This window comes from Pelodiscus sinensis, chromosome 1, assembly GCF_049634645.1.
Source record: "Pelodiscus sinensis isolate JC-2024 chromosome 1, ASM4963464v1, whole genome shotgun sequence".
Lineage (NCBI taxonomy): Eukaryota > Metazoa > Chordata > Testudines > Trionychidae > Pelodiscus > Pelodiscus sinensis.
The window spans coordinates 184,791,311-184,813,063 of record NC_134711.1 but is presented as its reverse complement, the minus strand read 5'-3'; the positions used below and the strand labels follow the sequence as shown (position 1 = coordinate 184,813,063).

The window sequence follows — 21,753 nt, the reverse complement described above, 5'->3', positions numbered from 1 at the left end:
AAATCTGTGTACATAGCCAATCCATTTCTTCTTCTCCTTTTCCTTTTGATTCTATATCCTCCTCTGAATTATATAAAGTCAGCTTATCATCAAGCACCATCTGATTGTTTCAAAATGGCTATATAGACACCAGGCAGGATACCAAAGATCAACTGTGCCAGTGAGTTTCATTTTGCTGTCAGTCCATGAGTGATTAGTTAAGGCACCAACTAAATCAAACCTTCCTTTTACAAAATCTTGGATTTGAGGGAATGTATATTTAGCACACATAATTATGTCTTCCTACATATACATTAGGATTGTACAGTTTCTAATTCTAGACTTGTGAAGAAAAGCGGAATAAGGCAAACTTAATCATAAACAATAAGTGGTAAACTTAAGAGGTTGATTTTTCTCATCAATATTGCTGTTAGTTCAGATGTGCCTACTCTCTGTTCATTTGACCTCTATTTCGGATTGACATGAATAACATAAAAAAGTGCTCGGTGCTATAGGATACACATGATAAGGTTTGATTCCATAAGAGTTCTTTTAACCTGTTAACGTATATCTGAGATCCTTCCATATCTGAATTTGTACTGAAAAAGGAAGAAATGAAGAGATGCTATCATCAGTGACCAATTAGTTCAGTGTTAATGACAGCCATATACAAAATCAGGTATTCAAGGCAACAAACTCCTTGTAAATAGAAATTAATAGTTTCTCCATTGGTGTAACAGAATCTTGTGTATAAAGCAACACTTCTCTTTTCTGTTCTGTGTTGTTGGGGGAAGATTATGTTTTTGTTTTATTCAAACATCTGACTGGCAATTTGGCCTCTGTTTTCCCCATTCTTTTATTTCTGTTAGATTTAATGTGTACTTTATAATACAGTGTAGTCATTGGAATACAAGCCTTGTTGGTCACTAAAATGCCGAATTCCATTTAACATTGGATTGTGTTATGTGCCACTACACTCCAAGTGGCTGCTTTCACATCTTTTCAGTTGTTGTGTCAGAAAATCAATCAATGACTTCAGCAAAATCTTGATACTTTTCTCCCATCTAAAGAGAGGGATGTTAATTATTTATGGCCTCTCTACTTTTCCAGAACTCATCTATTCTTAACCTAAACACCTCACAGAACATGCATTACTGAATCTGACTTGGTTCTCCTGTTACCCTTCTTCTGAAGTTTAAGTAAGTCAGGATATAATGTCTGGTAATTCAAAGCTCTTCAGCAGACAAAACGAAAACATTTGAAAAGCCTGAGAATAAATAATTCTGAATGTTAAGCTATTTCATATTTCACTATGTTAAGGTCCACTTCTATGTGTTGTGTGCATGGTAAAGTTCACATATCAGCATATTTTCACCAAGATAATGGTGTTGGTGAATTTAGTTTCTGTTAAGTGACTGAAGACTTCCTGGTTCAGTGGCCAATATGGCTGTGTATATGATAAAACACAGGAAACTATTGGCCTCTTTTTAACAAGAATGACTTACTAAAATTGTAGGAGAAAATGTTAACCCAAAGCATATAATGACAGCTCAAGTCCTGCCAAGCACTTTTCTTATTTAATCTCATGACCCCTGGACCATGTGGATCTACTTTCTACAAGGCTTTGCATCATTGCAGTGCGAAACCTATAGCAAACTGGAAATTCTGTGGCAGCATCCGGTAAATCAAAAAATGGTGGCTTTTCTTCAAATAAATATGGAAAAGAAATGACAATCAGTCAGGGCTTGTGTTTGTAAAAGTAGAAATTTGGGAGCAAAGTTATATCATTCAGTTATATTTCATTGCTGTTGTGTAAACAGGAGCAAGAGATGGAGAACATGGACCCCCTCTGAAGAAAATGGCAAATTTATACTAAGCTGCATTAAATATTATGATGAAAAATAGTGAAAGTTGGGTGATTGATCCTATGACTTACACAGGATGGAGCAAAACAGAGTTGCGAATGGGTAACATAGCATCATCCCTGACAAGTGAAAATATTTCTCACGTAGTATTAGATTTATTATAATATTGAAACTTCAGCAACCTCTCTCAGTACAGAGATGAATGTGTGTGTAATATAGAAAACACTTCAGCAGACACCATTCTTGTTTAAATCCAGAGTGTGTGTGTTTTCATGCCTACTGGATGTTCTAAATTTAAATACAATTAGTTCACTGCAATAATATGCATGTTTTAATTTGACAGCAGTTAAAGTTGCATATGGGTTCGAGTTTTAGACAACACAACTTGTAAAATGCCTTTCCTTTTATAGCTGAATATTTTTAGTCTCTCCTAAGCGAAACTCCTGAACTGAGTATGATGCATCTAGTCATCTAGCCCAATCAACAGCAAAATCACAACTTCATGTCAGTGCAATACATTGTTAACTGATATGTCAGAAAATCAATTAATTACTTTTAAGTAGCAGTTAAGAGTATCCACACAATACTGCCGTTTGAATTATTAAAGAAAGCAAGATTGAGCTTTCTCCCAAACTGAAATTCTGCCCTAGAAGAAAGTGCAAAATGCTGCTTCTGCCCTGAAGCCTAATCAACATTATTGGATAGGCAGAAAGAGTGGTGGAGGGTATGAAATTCTGAAGATGCTGGATTGCCAGGCAAAGGCCGCTCTTAAACTATTAGAAAGTTTGAACAGCAGACTCCCTTCTCCTGGAGCAATGACACCATCTCCCAATGAGAATAACCATGAAGACTATCCTATGAGTCTTTAGAGTTCAAATCTATGGAAGGAGGGCACAAGCAGTCCTTCATCCTCTAGCAGAACATCACAAAGGGCATCCTCAGTCTAAGTTCTTGTGCTCCTTCTGTCATAGGCTCTTGTGGATAAACTAGGGTTGCTTGGTAACGTCCCTAGTAGACTTCAAGCAGCCTTCTGTCCTTTTCCCTTCCGTAGCTGTAGGGGACCCTTTTTGGGTATATTTCAGGGGAAAAGAGGGGTGAGGATGGTGGCTTCTTCACAGAACAAGGTCTTGCAGTGTATAGCACCTAAAGGCAGTTACTCTGGTTAGTCTGAGTCCCTCTGTGATCTCACTACTTGGCCTGATCCCTTTTAATGAGAATTAAATTCTGCAAAGCATGTGTGATAGGGGAAAATGAGGGTTGCTTGGCTCTACTTCTGCCACACCTGTCAGTAGAGTAGGACCAGCAATTAACAGAGCCTTTTCAACTCCCTCTCTGGTGTGGGCTCCCAGAAGAATTAAGGATGAGCCAGTCACAATGCTTCTAGGGACTGGTGCTGAGATGGAACAGCCTCCCCCTTCTCCAAACCAGGCTCTTAATGTAAAAACCAGAATAAAGCCCTCGTAGGGTTATTAAAGTGGTTATCTGGTTAACTCAGAACCTACCACACCCAGCCCACCTGGTATAATTACTGGTTAACTGCTTAACATCCCTAAGCCCAACAAGTGTAAGCCAAATTTCAAGATGTTTTACTATGGCGGTTGGTCAGTGCTAACTTGGAGTTGATTGGAAGTAACGACTGTTCCCATATCCCGTGACTGGTTCTCTCCTTTGTTTACCTTCTGTGTATGGGTTTTTAAAAATGTTTAACTAATAAAAGCTTGACTGTGACTCTCTCAGTGGTCTGCAAGGAGCCTTGTTGAGAGACACAGATGGCCATAAGGCTCCTCCATGTGATGTGGCCCTTTATTAAGATTTCAGTTTGAGGAAACAAGGAAGCTAAGGCTCTAAAATAGCCAGTATGTTCTGTTTTAAAACACTCCTTCTGTTAGCCAGGAGGGAGCTTTGATGGGGCTTGGCCTTGGGAAGGTACTGCTGGGGGCAGGATCTCAGATGGAACAACTGAGGCAGGATTCTACATGCCCTCTCTATGTCTTCACCTCAGACACATGGAGATGGCTCTTCTCCCCACCTCCTTCTCTCTTGTGTGGCGCAACATGAGGGCACTGGTAGGGTTATATGTTGTATCCCTGTCCAGGCTCTGGGGCTGGTCCCACCTTCCACTGCTACCATTGGGCACTAGGGATGGGGTGGGGCCAAATGATTGTCTCCTATCTTAAGGGAGAGATGGACGAGTGTACCTAGTTTTCTTCTTGGGTAGGAAAGCGGTTTGTGTCAGCCCCACCTTTTCCACCTTTAGAAAGGTTGGTACATCTCTACAATGTTGGAGGTTAGGCAGATATCAGTTTTGGGTCTGGAAGTGATTTTACCCCTTTGGCAAAACTAGTGTGAGTTACTGTGTGAGTTTTTTCACCTTGCATTCTACACCCAGGAGCACTTAGAATCATAGAATCATAGAATAATAGGACTGGAAGGGACCTCAAGAGGTCATCGAGTCCAGCCCCCCGCCCTCAAGGCAGGACCAAGCTCCACCTACACCATCCCTGACAGATGTCTATCTAACCTGTTCTTAAATATCTCCAGAGAGGGAGATTCCACCACCTCCCTTGGCAATTTATTCCAATATTTGACCACCCTGACAGTTAGGAATTTTTTCCTAATGTCCAATCTAAACCTCCCTTGCTGCACTTTAAGCCCATTACTCCTTGTCCTGTCCTCAGAAACCAAGAGGAACAAATTTTCTCCTTCCTCCTTGTGACACCCTTTTAGATATTTGAAAACCGCTATCATGTCCCCCCTTAATCTTCTTTTTTCCAAACTAAACAAGCCCAGTTCATGAAGCCTGGCTTCATAGGTCATGTTCTCTAGACCTTTAATCATTCTTGTCGCTCTTCTCTGTACCCTTTCCAATTTCTCCACATCTTTCTTGAAATGTGGCGCCCAGAACTGGACACAGTACTCCAGCTGAGGCCTAACTAGTGCAGAGTAGAGCGGCAGAATGACTTCACGAGTTTTGCTTACAACACACCTGTTGATACAACCTAGAATCATATTTGCTTTTTTGGCAACAGCATCACACTGTTGACTCATATTCAACTTGTGGTCCACTATGACCCCTAGATCCCTTTCTGCCATGCTCCTTCCTAGACAGTCGCTTCCCATCTTGTAGGTATGGAACTGATTGTTCCTTCCTAAGTGGAGCACTTTGCATTTCTCTTTATTAAACCTCATCCTGTTTACCTCTGACCATTTCTCTAACTTGCTAAGGTCATTTTGAATTATGTCCCTATCCTCCAAAGAAGTCGCAACCCCACCCAGTTTGGTATCATCCGCAAACTTAATAAGCGTACTCTCTATCCCAATATCTACATCATTGATGAAGATATTGAACAGTACGGGTCCCAAAACAGACCCTTGCGGAACTCCACTTGTTATCCCTTTCCAGCAGGATTTAGAACCGTTAACAACAACTCTCTGACTACGGTTATCCAGCCAATTATGCACCCACCTTATCGTGGCCCTATCTAAGTTATATTTGCCTAGTTTATCAATAAGAATATCATGCGAGACCGTATCAAATGCCTTACTAAAGTCTAGGTATATGACATCCACCGCTTCTCCCTTATCCACAAGGCTCGTTATCTTATCAAAGAAAGCTATCAGATTAGTTTGGCATGACTTGTTCTTCACAAACCCATGCTGGCTATTCCCTATCACTTTATTACCTTCCAAGTGTTTGCATAGGATTTCCTTAATTACCTGCTCCATTATCTTCCCTGGGACAGACGTTAAACTGACTGGTCTGTAGTTTCCTGGGTTGTTCTTATTCCCCTTTTTATAGATGGGCACAATATTTGCTCTTTTCCAGTCTTCTGGAATCTCCCCTGTCTGCCATGATTTTTCAAAGATCATAGCTAAAGGCTCAGATACCTCCTCTATCAGCTCCTTGAGTATCCTGGGATGCATTTCATCAGGACCTGGTGACTTGCTGACATCTAACTTTCCTAAGTGACTTTTAACTTGTTCTTTGTGAATCCTATCTTCTAAACCTACCCTCTCTCTGCTTGTATTCACTACGTTAGGCACACCTCCAGACTTCTCGGTGAAGACCGAAACAAAGAAGTCATTGAGCATCTCCGCCATTTCCAAGTTTCCTGTTACTGCTTCTCCCTCCTCACTAAGCAGTGGGCCTACCCTGTCCTTGGTCTTCCTCTTGCTTTTAATGTATTTATAAAAAGTCTTCTTGTTTCCCTTTATGCCTGTAGCTAGTAACTTGTTCTGCGGGTTATTGTCCAACTGTCCCAGCTTTGATGATTTCCAGTGCAGCTGGTGGGTTTCAAAAGGATCTGCTTGGGCAATTGTCCTGAGTGTTCACATTGCATGGCCTCTATGTCAGGGGCAGCTTGTCTCGTCTCTCATCTCAAATCTTCTACCTCTGGCATGGAGAAGGTTGGGACTCTGGCTTCCATTCATGATCTCTTGCCTAACCTAACGGTATAGAGGGGACATGGCCTTCATTCACACCCTCAGTTGGAGGGTGCTTGGGGCCAATGGTGCCCGTTGAAATCCACACTGAAATTCACTGCTAGGTAGTTTGCCCTGGTTCAATATTAAATGTTAAACAAGTTGCAGCCTCCCCATTTGTTCACGTTGAGGGTTCATTGTTTCCACAGGCACAACAATGCTACTGGGTGACAGTTCTCTGAGTCTTTGGGACAAGTTCTGTACTGGCATAGCTCCAGGGAAGTCAAGCAGAGATTTTGGTCCTATCTCCATATTTTGGAGGTACCCCTATGATTACAGGTTAAATTTGTCTGATGTAAGGAGAAAACCGTGTGTCCTGAATTTAAATTTGGCTTGGAAACAGTATGTGTGTTTTCATACCGGTGTCTGTTAGTGTTGCCAACTCTCCAAGATTCTACTGGAGTCTCCAGGAATTTAATTAAAGATGCTATGTGATGAAACCTCCTGGAATACATCCAACCAAAATTGGTAATCCTACTTACCACGTGTATATTATTGCAAAGCAGTTCTCTCTTGTAATAGCTTTAGCTGAGGCTAGAGGGAAACAACTTGTCTGTCTAGAGTCTCCGAATCTGCAGACATCAAAAAAGAGATGTAGAGGTTGGCCAAATGCTTTGAGATGAACAGTGGCTTGTCACTTGGCAGTGGCTACAGCTAACTGATTTGGGGATTGCTGGCCTGGCTGGTCATTAAGGAGCTCCCCCTCCTGGCTAATGTGAGCGCTTGAAACAATGGTTTTCTGCTTATGTGAAAATCTGCAATGATAGTCAGCACAAGCCATGAGGACAAGAATAGAAAGAAAAAATAAAAGCTGTGTAGATTCTACACATGAAACTGTCTTCTATGATAAAGGCTAACTGATGATATTTCTTATTTTAATTGCAGCCTTTTGGATAGTTTAGACTCTTGTTCCAAATTGTTATTCTTAGGAGGAAACACAATAAATGTGTGAGTGCAGATTCTGGTATTTTTCTGGAAATAACAAGTTTACAATTTAGACCATTTTTAAAGGAGGCACTAATGGGAAAAAGGAGCCTTCCAAAATATTTGCTTTTGATATCTTTTAAATATTTTAGTAAGACACCCAAAATAAATAAAATGAAACAGCTGCAACTCAAGCCATCTCTCAAGGTGTGGCCTCCCAAAGGAGTATGTCTAGTTTCTGCACTGTGGAAGCCTGTGTAAATATTATCCCAAGAAAAGAATCGTTGTTGGAGGAGTTTACACAGTAGCGCTATGTATTTGTTAGGGAATAACACCCTCGACCACACTTTCCCAAACCCTGTCAGAATCACCAGATAAGATATCTAGCCAATAGAAAAATAACCTGCCTCAAATGAGAGTTACAAAACATTATTGCAAAAAGGATGCAGTGCTTCAAAGCTAGTTAGACATGGGGCTGTACATTGAAAACAGGACACATAATACATCCTGTTTCATTCTTACCTGCCTCTCTTTTTGACAGCATTGGATTTTAAGATACATCATTAAAATTCTCAGTTCAGAGAAACTTAAAAACTTACTTTTCCAGAAATTAAGGCTCTCAATACCATCTTGGATAATCTTTCAGGAATTTTTTTTAAAGATAAATGTTAAGACTAGAAGAGACTATTAGTTTTCCAGATGACGCAGAACATAGAATTCCATCCAGTTACTCCGATATAAAGCCCAATAACTTGCTTTTGACTCAACATCAACATTACAAGGTGAACAGATTTAGGGTGACTCTGAACTGGGGATGTTAAAATACATTTAATTAAGGAACCGTGTAACCACTGAGGTAGCAGTGCAGGGAGCAGGGGGAGGAACAGGTGGAGGGGCAGCTGGCTCCTCAAGAGTTTTAAAGCTGGTTCCCTGCACATGCTGGGAGCATGCATGTAACTGTGAAGGTTAACTGTATACATAGTTACGCTTTCCTATCCTTACCTGAACTTTGAGAACAGACATCTAAGAAGATGCATAAAATAGGGTGTGACTTTGGGGAGAACCATTACTCTCCAAATTGACTAATTTTTAAGATCAAAACTTTGAAAATACATGGCTAATGTCAGAGTCAGATGGAAAACTTGTCTCTCCCTTTGTTTTCTGGTTGTTTTTCATCCACACACATATGGAGCAACGTAAGAGAGCACAGTCTTGATCTCTGTTACTCCCTTTTATTTTCATCTCGCGTGTATATTTTTGCTTTAGGAAACAGTTTATGAAAACCATTGTGGACTAGTTGTAAGCTGTGTGCTGTGCTGTAGCTCATTATGATCCCATTTTCAATTAAAACATGATCAAGGGCTGGACTTTCAAAAGTGCTGAGCACTCATGTCTCCAGCTGAAGACAGTGAGAATTGCAGATACACTGCACCTTTGAAATTTAGGTACCAAAGGTGAAAATGACTGCCTTAGTTTATTATACTTGCTCTGAACATATGCACTGGGTCTCGAATGGGCATCATAAAGATTTTCCCTGTGTGCATATGTAGGAATTAAGAATGTCGCTCTCTCTGGCTATCATATCTATTCTGCCTGTGCTACTTTCTTGTAATATACGTTTCTGTGGCAGACATCTGAGATGAGGCCTATGGGGCCGTGAACACGTCTGAGGCTATAAAAATACATTTGGGCTCTTATTCTCACGTTACATAAGACTGCCACAGCACATTTAATGGGGGGTGAATATTTTTTTCTCTTGCAAGAATTGGAAGCTTCCTCTACATAGCAGAAACCACAAAAAGAAATGGAAGTGAAAGTCTTTAAAATCCTACTCAGTTTACCATATCACCTGCTCAACCAAAAACATTATAATGACAAATTTGAAAACAAACAAACAACCCAGCTCCATTAACACTCTGAACTCGATTTTCACTAGAAGTGACAACAGCCTTCTTGTGACAACAAAGGTGTCCATTATATGGCCTCAGCATTTCTTATCCCCATGTAAATGTAAACAAGATTTTCAAACTCTGATAGAGAGGTAACAAGCATGAGGAAAAGGAAGATGAAAACTGTCTGATAAACATGAATGAAGGAATCTAGTAATAAAGATCTGTAAATTGCGAAAGTTCGGAGCCAATGACAGAGAAAAAAAAACCTTATCCATATTGTTAGCATTTAGATAATGGCTGGCAGGGGTCGCTTTATCTGGTCTGAAACAGAGGGACTGTTTTACCTTCACTGAACCGCTGTCTACAAACCCAGGAAACATCTTGCTGTACTGTTGATGAAACATTTGCTTGAGGTCCCTCCCAGTCCTTCTGTTACAGTTGAATAATATTACAACACAAGCTTGTGCAACAATGACGAGGATAGTAAATCTTCAGAGGGGTAACTGAGTTAGTATGTACAGGATAAACTTAAAAAACAACAAAAAGTCTGGCAGCACTTTAAAGAGTAACACAACATGTAGATGGGATCATGAGCTATCTTGAGATTAGTAATGGCTGTGCTGTAGTATTTCATGACATTTTTTTCCCCTTCTCTATTTTTTTCCTGGGGAAATTAGGTGAATTTCTTGTAAATATCTTTTTCTTGTTAATTCGGACAGACTGTTAAAACAAAGAAGAAAAATAATAATGTTACTTGTTTTTCTGGTCAGTCTGAGATCAAAAAGCAAACATCTACTACACAAACCTCTGTATCACATTTAGCCATCCATAAATTTAAAATTGGTGCATCTTTTGTGGTAGTTATAATACACCTTTCCTTGATAAGTAACAGGAATTTAAAAATTACACTTAATTTAAATATAGGTTTCAGGGGGTAGCCGAGTTATTCTATATAGAGTAAATTTAAAAAACAACAAATAGTCTGGTAGCATTTTAAAGACTAACAAAACATGTAGATGGTATCATGAGCTTTTGTGGGCACAGCCCACTTCTTCAGATGACTGGAGTTTTTAAATATAGGTGTTTGCTGTATCAGGACGTTGGTCATAAAAATGTGTTTGCAGCTGTAATTTGACATGGGAATTCTCAGCTAAGAGCCCTTTTTATTTTATATCATATATAAAAACTCAACAGTGGCTTCAACTTTAAATATTAATTTTGGTAAGTGACAAATCCCTAAGAAATTTAAGGACCTAATGCTTCCATTAATCCAGACATACAATCCCACCATCTGACTTCAGTGAGGCACACCATACATTGAACAGTGGCAAGTATTGAGCCAACATTTTGAAACTCAGAATTTAGCACATGAGCAGTTACTTTCTCCATGCTAACAAAAAAATTAAATACTCTAAAGTTTGCTATAAAATGATTGCATATTCTTCCCTAAAAAAAAAGTCTTTAGAAATGCTTATACGGCAGAAGGAAGACTGCTACCCAGTCAGCAGTGTAGTACAAAGATGGGATTCTGCTTGGTTAATTTTCAGGTAAAACATTAAGGACCTGATCCAAAACCAACTGAAGTCAATTAAAATACTCCCTTTGATTTTAGTGAGTTTGGGATCTGGCCCTAAAGGCCTGCTTTTGGCCAAATTCTGTTTTACTGTACCCAAAGCAATGTCCTCTCTCTCCATCTCTGGAGTTTTCCAGATGCAGTTTACTACTGTTTATCTAGATACTTATATGCTCCTTGTCACCACAGAAAATTGTCTCCCCATTTTACAGATGGAGAAATGAGGCACAAAACATTAATTGAAGATGAATAGGGAATGTTTTTAGCTTTCTAATCAATGTTCCGTTTCTTAAAAAAAAATCAAATGTCAACCACCATATGAGCTGGTGAGTGCACGATCGCTACACCTACGTTACATGCTCATTGTGTTCACAGAGTATGTGTCTTTCCAAAAAATGCTTTATCCTAAATACAATGTAAGTTCTGTGTATATTCCCACTGTGAAGGCAACAGGCCAGATTCACTAATATGCTCTGCCTTCTTGCTCTACTCCACTGATACAAAGCAGTATTAAATCTGGCTTGCAAAAGAAGAAGAATGTAGTAGCTTTTCAAAAATGTGGCTTTTCAGATATTTTCATGAGCCCTTCAAAATATTACAAATATGCACTTTCATAACTCTGAAGTCGCTGAATTTCATAGTGACAGAACTGATGTAATCCTATGAAGGATTATATTCTTCTACATTCTCGGGTATTGAAGTGAATGTGTCTGGTAATATTGTTGCGAGCATCACGGTTACCTGCTAACTTTTGTTCTTGTGTTGTACAATTATCAGCACAAAGTAATGGCCAAATCCTTCTCTCCTGACTCATTTTAGTCCCAGTGACTTCAATAGGATTATTCCTGTGAATAGACTGAGCAGGGTTTGGTCATATCTTGCGTAATGTATTCTCTGAAATAATATTTTCTTTGTAAATAAAAGTATTGTTATGGCATCGCTGTTTGGTGTTCATGACTGTAAAGTGCTTTGATTATGAAAATAGTATATAAAATCGTTACGGAATTTATTACTCTATTTACTGGTACTAGACAACAGTATCCTGAAGAAAATCTATCAGCAAAAACAATAACAAAATATTCCACCAAACGGATCTAACCTAATTTCTAGCAGCACACCTGGAAATTGCAAATCTCATCCATTTCCACTTTAACTGGGTACAGGGAAAGTCATATGAGTAGCTAAATGAAAATTTCAAGTCTATAAATGCCTGAGGCAAAAAAAAAAAGAAGTGAAGTCTCTTGTGAGTTTGGTTAGTGAAAAGAAAAAAGAACATATTAAGCATGACTGCATGTCATTTTTCAATTTGTGTGTGTTAAATAATGATCTCTAGGGCAGAAAAAGAGTGAAGTGAAAAGGAAGAGCTCCATTCTGGTCTTGTTTAGTTTTTCCTGGTCCTTTGTAGAGTCAGGCCACTTGGTTATCATATTAAACTTAAACATGAACCATGGACAGTTTGGCATGTCATCTCCTCTTTCTTGGGCCATGTACCTGATGAGGAAAAACAGAGCAACCACTGGTATCTTTGGTAAAGGTTTATTTATCTTTCTATTCAAAAGTTTTTGTTGGTGTGTTATCATAGAGATCTCTACTACTGTGTAAACATGGGAACTATTTGATGGGAAAGAGCTTAACAGTAACATGATTTCTATGGGAGCAAAAAAATAAAATACATTAGTGTGTATACATTGGCTTTCACTAGACTGTTAAATATGTTCTAAGATTTTTAAAAAATGAATTGTTTCCTCTGAAGAAATGTAAAGGTAATTTTCATTATAACACTATGGATTTGAATCCCATTGATATCTTCGGAAATTTTGCTACTGACTTTAGGAGCAGGATTGGGTCCATTAGGCAGTACTTGCTGTTTGACTTTTTAGCAACATCAGAAAAGCAATGTTATTGCATAGGGCCAATTAGTGTAAATGGGAAATATCAATAAATGTATATTCAGATCTATGGAGCTATGCCGATAGGCTATACTGATTTATTCTAATGTCCCATGCATTATATCTTTAAATCCTTCAAAAAACATGTTAGTGGAATAAAACAATGTGTTCATTTTCAATCAGAACTAAAGAGAAAAATATCATTTGTCAAAATAACTTGAGCTTAAATGACATATTGGTCAGTTCAGTAGCTTCCACTTAGATCAGTTTTGTTGTAGTTCTATTTAAGCTGAGGATGTTATTTCTGGTGCTTTTCAAATGAATCATTTGCCATAATGAAATACAAAATAGTCAGTCTTTCATATATTTGATAAAATGCAAATTTTGTTTCCTTTTACATCTATACATTACTATACAATAAAGTATCGTAATGCAAAAGAGACCTGTGTTGCATAAAAAGACCCTAGTATGATTTTTAATATGGCTAGTTATTGTTCTACTTAACACTATACTGAACAAGGCTGGAAGGCTGGAATGAGGGGTAGGAATTCTAGAATAATTTTGTCACAACTATTATTTTTAATTCCCATTTTACAGGGGGAATCAAAAATTTACTTTCTTCCTATTAGCTTCAGTTGGCACAGTGTGATTCTCAGGTATTTACTGATAACATTATAAAGGTTATATTTAACTAAACCAGGGAATATATTCTGTACATTTCTACCCCTTGCTATCCTTTCGAAATCCTAATCCCATTGGTTCTAAATTTGAAATTCTGGCCCAGATTTTGTGCTGAAGTTAATGTATGCTGTTGTTCTGTTAAGAGAGGGGTAGTCTGCTCTTTTTTTCCATTCTACAGTGTTTTGCAGGTATTGTTTAATTATTTGGTGATGATACGTATATTCTGAATCAAGTTCAACAAAGCTAATATTCCATATGGACTTTAAGACATTATGCATGGTACATGGCTGTAAAAATATAAGCCTATACTGGTTCATTTGCTGTTCTAGTCTTGTTTTCCCCAGTAGCATTGTTTTGTATGTACTAAGGAAAAAGACAAAAAATAATGACAGAGAACGTGATATTTGGTACACTTAGTCAAAATGAGACAGCATCCCAATGGTTCTTTCCAGGTGTAGTGCAAGTCATAGAGGTGTGGGGGCTGTGGTAGCACTCCCTACCTTGAAGTGGTTTCCATTATAAACAGGGTTTCCAGTTTGTTCAACAGCTCTCAGCATCCTCACTATAAAAATTATTCCAGTGTTCCTGGTACAAGTGATAAACATACTCTATCTCCGAAGTAGTCTGCAACATCTGAAGAATATTTTTTGGTTTCTAAAGCAGTGGCATGTTGGCCTTCTAGACAGACTTTTCTCCCAGCAGAATGGTCTAAAAAAGTGATTTATGAGGGGATGGGAGGGAAGTGCTTAGGAGGCAACACTATAAACTGTGGCTACTATGTATGCACTTTATAACTACTGCATACAAATTAATTTATAATACAATGATAAAAGTTAGGAAGATGTGCTGTATTTTAGATTTAATTTTCAGGTGATGGGTGTATTTTTTGCTCTGCAACAGAAAAAACATCCCTGTTGATACACGTAAATAAAAAGGATTCCTAAATGGACCCCATGACAAATGCTTTGTATAGTCCATAAATCACATGAGAAGATAAAGTTGTTTGACGCAGTTATGTTTAGACTCCATTTAGTGGTGATTATTCTTGCTCTGGACCTTCCTAGTTATATAATTCCCATTTAAAAGCCATGCAAACAAAGTACACATTGGCTAAGAAATGCTTGACTATTGCCTAACATAAAACAGAGCTAAAGCACTTCTAGTGTGTAATTTCATAATCCTGCATAAGTACTGAAGGAGAAAACAGATTACAGTGTAGCACTGTGCTCAAAATAAACTTGGCAATTTATAGATAACCAGTTGTATCACTGATATCATACACCACATCTGCTAATGAAAGACTGTAAACAGATATGCTCCCAATCTGAACTTGCTAGGTTACTTGCCTGAGTACACAGTAAATTTCCTTTGAAATAAATGTATCTTATAGAGTGGCTAATACTAAGATAGTTGGTGTACAATTCATTATGGTTATGTCTACGCTACAGCATTATTTTGAAATATCTTATTTTGAAATAGTTAATTCAGAATAAGTTATTTCGAAATAACGCGTCTACACACAAAATGCATTTTGAAAGAGCGTTTTCTATTTCTAAATGGCATGTCCACACTGAGTGGATGCTGAATCACATTTAAGGCCAGCCAGAACCAGGTCCGGCAGGGCATCAGGTCAGGAGTTACTTTGTGTGGCTGCTGCCTGAGGCTATCTGAGGCCTGTGCTTAAAGGGACCCCCCCCCGTACAGCCGGTTCTCAGCTTTCCCTGCTTGTTTGCCTACCTCGATGAGGGACAGCAAAGCATTTTGTCTCTGCATGCCCTACTTGCCCTCACTCGGGACACCACAGCACTCTGTAACATGGAGCCAGAGCTGCCCCTGGGCACTCTGGTGCTTCTCATGGACACATTGCTGTGAGCCTGGCTGCACTTTCTGCTGGCTGCCATCTGGGAGGTCCATTGGGGGTGCTGTCAGTATCCAGGAGGCCCTGCGGGAGAGCTTCCACCCTGAGGAGCACTAAGAGCCTCCCTGGTCTGCCCCACTGGGGACTTGTGCCTCATTCCTCCCTCGCGTCCTTCTACTTACCCCTCCCTAACCCCCCTTCCTGATGTCAAATAAAATACACGTATTGTCATGAACACAAACTGTCTTTATTTAACAAAACTGGGGGGGAGGGGAAATGAAACTCTGGTGAGACTGGGGAAAGGAGGTGGGAGAGGGGAGAAGAGAAGGTGGGAGAGGGGAGGGGGAAACTTGGGAGGAGGGAGCTGGAAGGGGGAAGCAAGGGGAAGAAGGGGAGGGGAAGCTCAGGGCTCAGGGTTGGGGGTCTCGCCAGACCAACTTGATTTTCATGCAAACCTGCTCCTGGGTTTGCATGTGGCCTTTGGTGGCCATGCTGGCAGCTATCCTGACATTGAGGGCCACATTCCTCCATCTAGTGTGGAGATCATGGATGTTGGAGGCATCCTCCCCAAACCTGAATAAGGTCCATGATCTCCACCCTGGACCAGGAAGGCGCCCGCCTTCTCTGGGCCCTGGCAGGCTCCTGGGAGCTGGCAGACTTCTTCTGAGGAGAGGTAGAGGGCTGGCTGCCAGTAGTTTGCTGGCTCATGTTTTGGGGCCACTGGGTCAGGGGCAGTGACTGCTGGCTCTGAGCTGGCAGGCTTGAAGCTGGCACAGGCATGGTGGCCATAGTCAACCCCTTTAAGGGCTCCGGGGAGGGGGGAGGGAGAGAAGTTGGTTGAGGCTAGAGTGGCCACCAGGGGCACCCTGGGAAGGCTAGAGGCCCTCTATTTCGATGTAAGTGTCTGCACAGCACTTATTTCAAAATAGCTATTTTGAATTTGGTGTTATTCCTCATGGAATGAGGTTTACCAAATTCGAAATAAGCGCTCCGCTATTTCAAATTAATTTCGAAATAGCGGTTTGGCTGTGTAGACGCTAATACAATTATTTCAAAATAACAGCTGTTATTCTGAAATAGCTTTGCTGTGTAGACATACCCTATGTCTTGCAATCCCATAGAGACTTGTTCATGCTTACAAAGTTCTATATTTTAATAGTTATTTGAGAGGTTTTTTGTAACTAATCATTGAAATGTTGCAAATATTTTACTTTAACACAACTAAACTCAAATGGTTCCATTTGCCTCTGACTTATACTGATATAAATGAAGAAGTTCTCTACTAAATCACTGTTATGCCTGAGGTTAATGGAGCAGAGAATCAGACCCAATAAGATTTTATAGTTAGGATAATTTAGATTTCCTAACTCAAGCATCCAATATTTTAAACTGGTTATCCTTGTTGGATTTCATCATTTTCTGTGGCAATTACATGAAACGACAAGAAGGCAGCTATTACTCAGTCTAACCCACTATATTCCCACAGCATGTGTCTGAGAATTTCACTTCCTCAGAGGAGAGGGGATAATTGTCACATCTCTCTCAATGAGGAATGTATCTCTTCTTTCTCTCATGTACAGATCTCATCGTGGACAGATGATGGTGGGAAACTTGAGAAGAATGACTAGTGATTATGATTTTCTGTGATTTCCAGGGGAGATCTATGGTACATTGAAGCTGGTATAGCAACCTAACAGGATAAAGAAAGTTTCAGAGGGGTAGCCATGTTAGTCTGTAACTGAAAAAAAAAACTTTAAAAAACAACGAATAGTTCTGCAGCACTTTAGAGTCTAACAAAAATGTAGAGGGATCCTTTACTCCTTTCATCAGATGAAGAAGTGGGTTGTGCCCACAAAAGCTCATGAAACCATCTACATTTTTGTTAGTCTCTAAGGTGCTGTAGAACTATTTGTTGGACCAAAAAAAAAAGAGTTCAAAAAAACACACTTCCTGAAGAAATATTGTTGGTTTCCGATTCAAATTAAATACCCCTTATTGTAATTATTTGTTTGTAAAGCTATGATTTTTAAATGTTTAGTAAATATCACAGCAGGGGTACAGGGAAAAAAACCTATGTTGCAAAAAAGTCACCAAATAACGTAGTGTTTAGTACATCGGCCTCCACAAGAGTATAGTGGAGGTTTTGAAAAATAAGGCCAGGGTAGGCAGGAGGAACACTGAAAAGTGAGCCCACCCTGCAGTGGTGACTCCAGTCCTATGGGATTGAGACTGGCTCCCAACTCTGGATGTTATAACCTAGCACCTAGAGTCTCAGCACAAATCAGGTTTGGCTTTTCCTCTCCTCCATACCCATCTATGGAGAGACAGATGGCTTAACCTGAGTGGCACTGAAGCCCTGTGCACCAGATCACAATGCCACTCAATCTGGGGACCTAATCAAGTGCAATTTTACAGCCATTTCCAAAAGATTTCATTGATTTTATTCAGAATTACTATTTCTGTGCCTCTGTGCCAAAATCAAGTCAAGGTAGTGCTCTGAGGTGCCTGGCACAGTATAGGAGATGGCAATACTGTATTTATCAGAGTAGGCAGCCACAGTGCAAACACTTGCCCAACGCCACCTTGGAAGGCCAAACTGCAGATCAGGCTCTGACCTTTCTGCTAAGGCTACCCACGAGAGTGACTGCTTGGGAGCTACCTTGTCCTGTAGGAAATGAACTGATACCGTCATCTGACTTGACACGAATTACCAAATAGCTATCAAATGGAAATGCTCTCTATTGACCTGGGCTCGAACCATGAATCTAATAATTTCTCTCCTATCCCACTAAAGGGTACATCTAGACAGAGGCACTATTTCAGGACACTTTAATGGCCTCGCTATTCCAATGTCCCTGCAAACTTCGTTCCACGAGGATTAAGGAATGTTTCAGAATAGCGGTTTATTTCAAAATTAACTCAGAATAAGATACACAATTTGTGTTGCTCAAATTACGTAGTTTATTTTGAGCTCAGGGTGCAGTATCGACACACCCTATCAGTTTACTGCGCCAGTCAGTGTGCTGTTATTTTGTGATCTCTCCTGATATTCGTGTTCTTCTCCAAAATGATCGGGGTGAGGGTGTCTATATGCTACTGAATGTATCCTCAGAAAGTCAGATCTTGGCTTCATAAGCAGCCAATGTCAGAAATGCAACTCTGGCCCCAATCCTTGGCTGGTGTGAATGGAGAAATATTGATTTACATCTGTTGAGGACTGAGTCTTTTTTTTTCCATGGGAGGTCGTGGTAGAAAGAGGAAGAGAGTTAGAACAAAGAGAGCCAAAGGGAATTAACACATTTTGGCTATGTCTAAACTGCAGGCTTCTTTTGGAAAAATCTTTTTTCGGAAGAGATCTTCCAAAAAAACTTCTTCCAAAAGAGAGCATCCACACACAAAAGCACATCAAAAAAGCGATCTGCTTTTTTGAAAGATAGCATACACATTGAATGGACACTATCTTGTATTTAAGTTGTGATTACTATGGATGGAGTGGCCACCACGGCACCTGTGCTTTTTCTTCTTTCCTCTTCTTTCGAAAGAACTCCCTCTTCCCCATCCACACACGCCTTTTTCCGAAAGAGCTCTTTCAGAGAAAGGCTTCTTCCTTGTAGAAAGAGGATTACCAATGCCGTAAAAACCCCTCTGTTCTTTCAATTTACTTTCAGAAGAATGCGATTGCAGTGTGGACGTAACTCAAGTTTTGTCAGAAAAATGGATGTTTTTTGACAAAACTTTGTAGTGTAGATATACCCTTTGTGTAGTGTCTTCTCTCCTGATCAATGAAGGCTTAAAAGCCTTTCTCCCTATAGCAATAAAGATAGATATGGGGAGAGAAGGGGAGTTACATGAAAATGAATGATCTCCAGAATGATTGGCTAATTCAGGTCAGGGTTCTGGATATCCAGACCTATTTAAAATCTCCTTTACTTTTATGTTGTGGTGGAGACTAGTACCAGTATTACCTATTACCAGGGCTTGACAAACAGTGGCGAAAACTGCTCGCCAGCCCAGTACTGCGCATGCGCAAGAGCCGCATTGCGCATGCACGTGCCGTGAATGAACGGGGCGTGTGGCTTAAATCTACTCGCCATGGGCGAGTAGATTTTATAGTCTATCAAGCCCTGCCTATTACTGCTTGATAAAAAAAAGTCCTAATATAGCCACAGCCCACAGACATTGAAAGTACTGAAGATGCCTGCACCTGCCAGAACTCAGAAAATAATGGAATAATAGCTAATGAAGTGTCACATAAAACTATTTAAGTGAGTTGCACAGTAAGGACACTATTGAAAGCTGAGTACCATTTGAAAAAGAGAAGAGTATAAAATATCAAAAATGTAAATAACAAGGGGAAAACAAGTTCCTATCATTAGACACTCTTAAAACATACAGATTAGGAAAAGATTCCATGCCATAAAAAGGCTCATAAAAAGGTCTGAATTCTTCATGGGCTGATTATGCATTCATTTCACTGGGAGAATCAATTGCATGAAGAATGCAGAATCAGGATCTATATGTAATATTTCTATTATTATTATACCTTACTGCTTTGATGTGCAATATATATGTTGCTTTGCAAACCTACCTCTATTCACTAATGCTACTGTGGATGCAATTGTGTTAGAATTCTTGGTAAAGTAACTTGTATTTTACAATACTTGTAATTTCCCATGGTGAAAGAACCTAATAAAGATTTTTAATAAAGATTCTCAGCTACTGTAAATTGGCATACCTGCCTATTGATCATCATTGATATCAATGGAGCAATGCTGAATTATACCAGATGAAGCTATTGTCCACTGACTTCAGATTCACACACATACAAAAAAGGACACAGCAAGCAAATAAATGAAATTGTATACAATCTCTAGTGAAATATAATTAATGTTATGAGCTCTTAAAAGCTTGTGGGGGGGTGTTGTATAGAAAAGTGTAAGTGTGCATGCCTATACATATAGCAAATCCTACCTGTAAAACCCTTTTATTATTGTTATTTGTTTTGTGAATATACCAAAGAGTCCCAGTCATGAATCAGGACTCCATTGTGCTAGATGCTGGACAAACACACAGTCATATTTAAAACAAAACAAAAACCAGCTAAACCAGAAAACAACATAACATAGCATTCTTATAGTGGCAAGGAAATGGCTAGACTCTGTAAAATGTGTACACACTACTCATGCCAGCTTTGCAAAACATCTTACAAGATGAATTCCAGAAAAAGATGACATATTGATATATTAAAATTATGATAATCTCTTGGATTAAAAATCAGTGTATAACTGAAATTCATTTTACATATGTATGTAAAATATTTATAATAAACCAAATATTTCCAGTTATTAATAACATTTAAGTCCGTATCTTGATTATTTAAATCAATGTCTTTCTTCATGTCTACTCTTAATTCCATTGCATATACATTACTGTAAACTAGATTATGTACTAAAGCTGATCCATGATGGGGAAAAGCCTATAATCAGACTGGCAACAATATATCAGAGCCTAGAGCATATAAGTGGTACACTGAGCAATCGGTTGCAGGTGGAATGTTAAGTGGAAAAGAAACAATTTATGAGATTAACTTGCGGCTTCATCTGTGGCTGTTAAAATGCATTAGTGGTGATGATCGTGGTTAATAGGCCTTTGCATTTCAGTTAGGCTTTCTTCCTCCATCTCTGATTCAGTCAAATAATCTTGTGGTGAAAATCCCAAGCATGGTCCCTTAAGAGCTCAGAGGCAAAATGCATTGCCTATGTAGAATCATTGTTAGAGGTGCACCGCTAATGTTAGAAAGAATAAATAGTAGGCTCACTGAAGCAGTGGTAGATGGATAACATGCAACTTGATTGCTGGCTCAGGGAGCTTTTTTGCATCTGAATATCTGAAGTCTGGTATGCACACAGAAGAACAAGAAATGGACATTCTCAGAACTTCTTAATAGTTTAGCAAATCTCACCATTTCTCACAATCTCATCAGCAAATCTCACATGTATATTAAAAGTATGTAACTAGAAACTGCCACCATATTCATACCGCATCAGCCTTACTCTGGGAGTTGTCTCCCTTATTTTCTACTCGTGGAGTAAGCGTTACATACTGGAGCACAATTCAGACTGGGAGAGCAAAAGGTGGGGGGAGGGGGGCTGTGTCACTCTTTCCCTGTAAACTGGAGTACCTTAAAATGCCCTGCTGTTGTAACCTCCAGTCTGGACTGCTCACAACCAGATACCAATATTCAGGCCACTCCAGATGTCTTTATTTAACTGCAGCCTGCCAGTAACACCCTGGCTCTTAACGGCAATGGTTATATGGCACTGTGAGACTCCCAGTCCTGCATTTTTCCACAGAAATGTGTAGTTTCTACTACCCGTCCTCTCCTGGACAGTCCTATTAAGTTTATTATTCCCTTAAAGGACTTATAAAATTGTAGAACTGGTCTGGAAAGTATGTTGAGAGGGTCATCTAGTTCAGTCACCTGACATTCATGGCAGGACTAAGTATTATCTAGACTATCCATGACAGGTGTTTGTCTAACCTGCTCTTAAAAAGCACCAATTAGAGATAATTTATTCCAGTGCTTAACCACCCTGACTTGAAGTTTTTC

General features: G+C 39.4%; 1 protein-coding gene across 6 annotated transcripts in view; it reads left to right on the top strand.

The window, feature by feature from the left end:
- Nucleotides 1-21,753, top strand: part of RUNX1 (RUNX family transcription factor 1) — a 249,714-nt gene that overhangs the window by 121,421 nt on the left and 106,540 nt on the right. The window contains exon 1 of one of the 6 annotated variants that reach the window (XM_075911499.1): nucleotides 11,560-12,243. The exons of the other annotated variants lie outside the window; for them this stretch is intronic. Within the exon in view, the coding sequence (XP_075767614.1) occupies nucleotides 12,156-12,243 (88 nt within the window). The 5' untranslated portion in view covers nucleotides 11,560-12,155. Of the gene's footprint in view, nucleotides 1-11,559; nucleotides 12,244-21,753 lie in introns of those variants that run through there. 6 annotated transcript variants of the gene reach the window in all.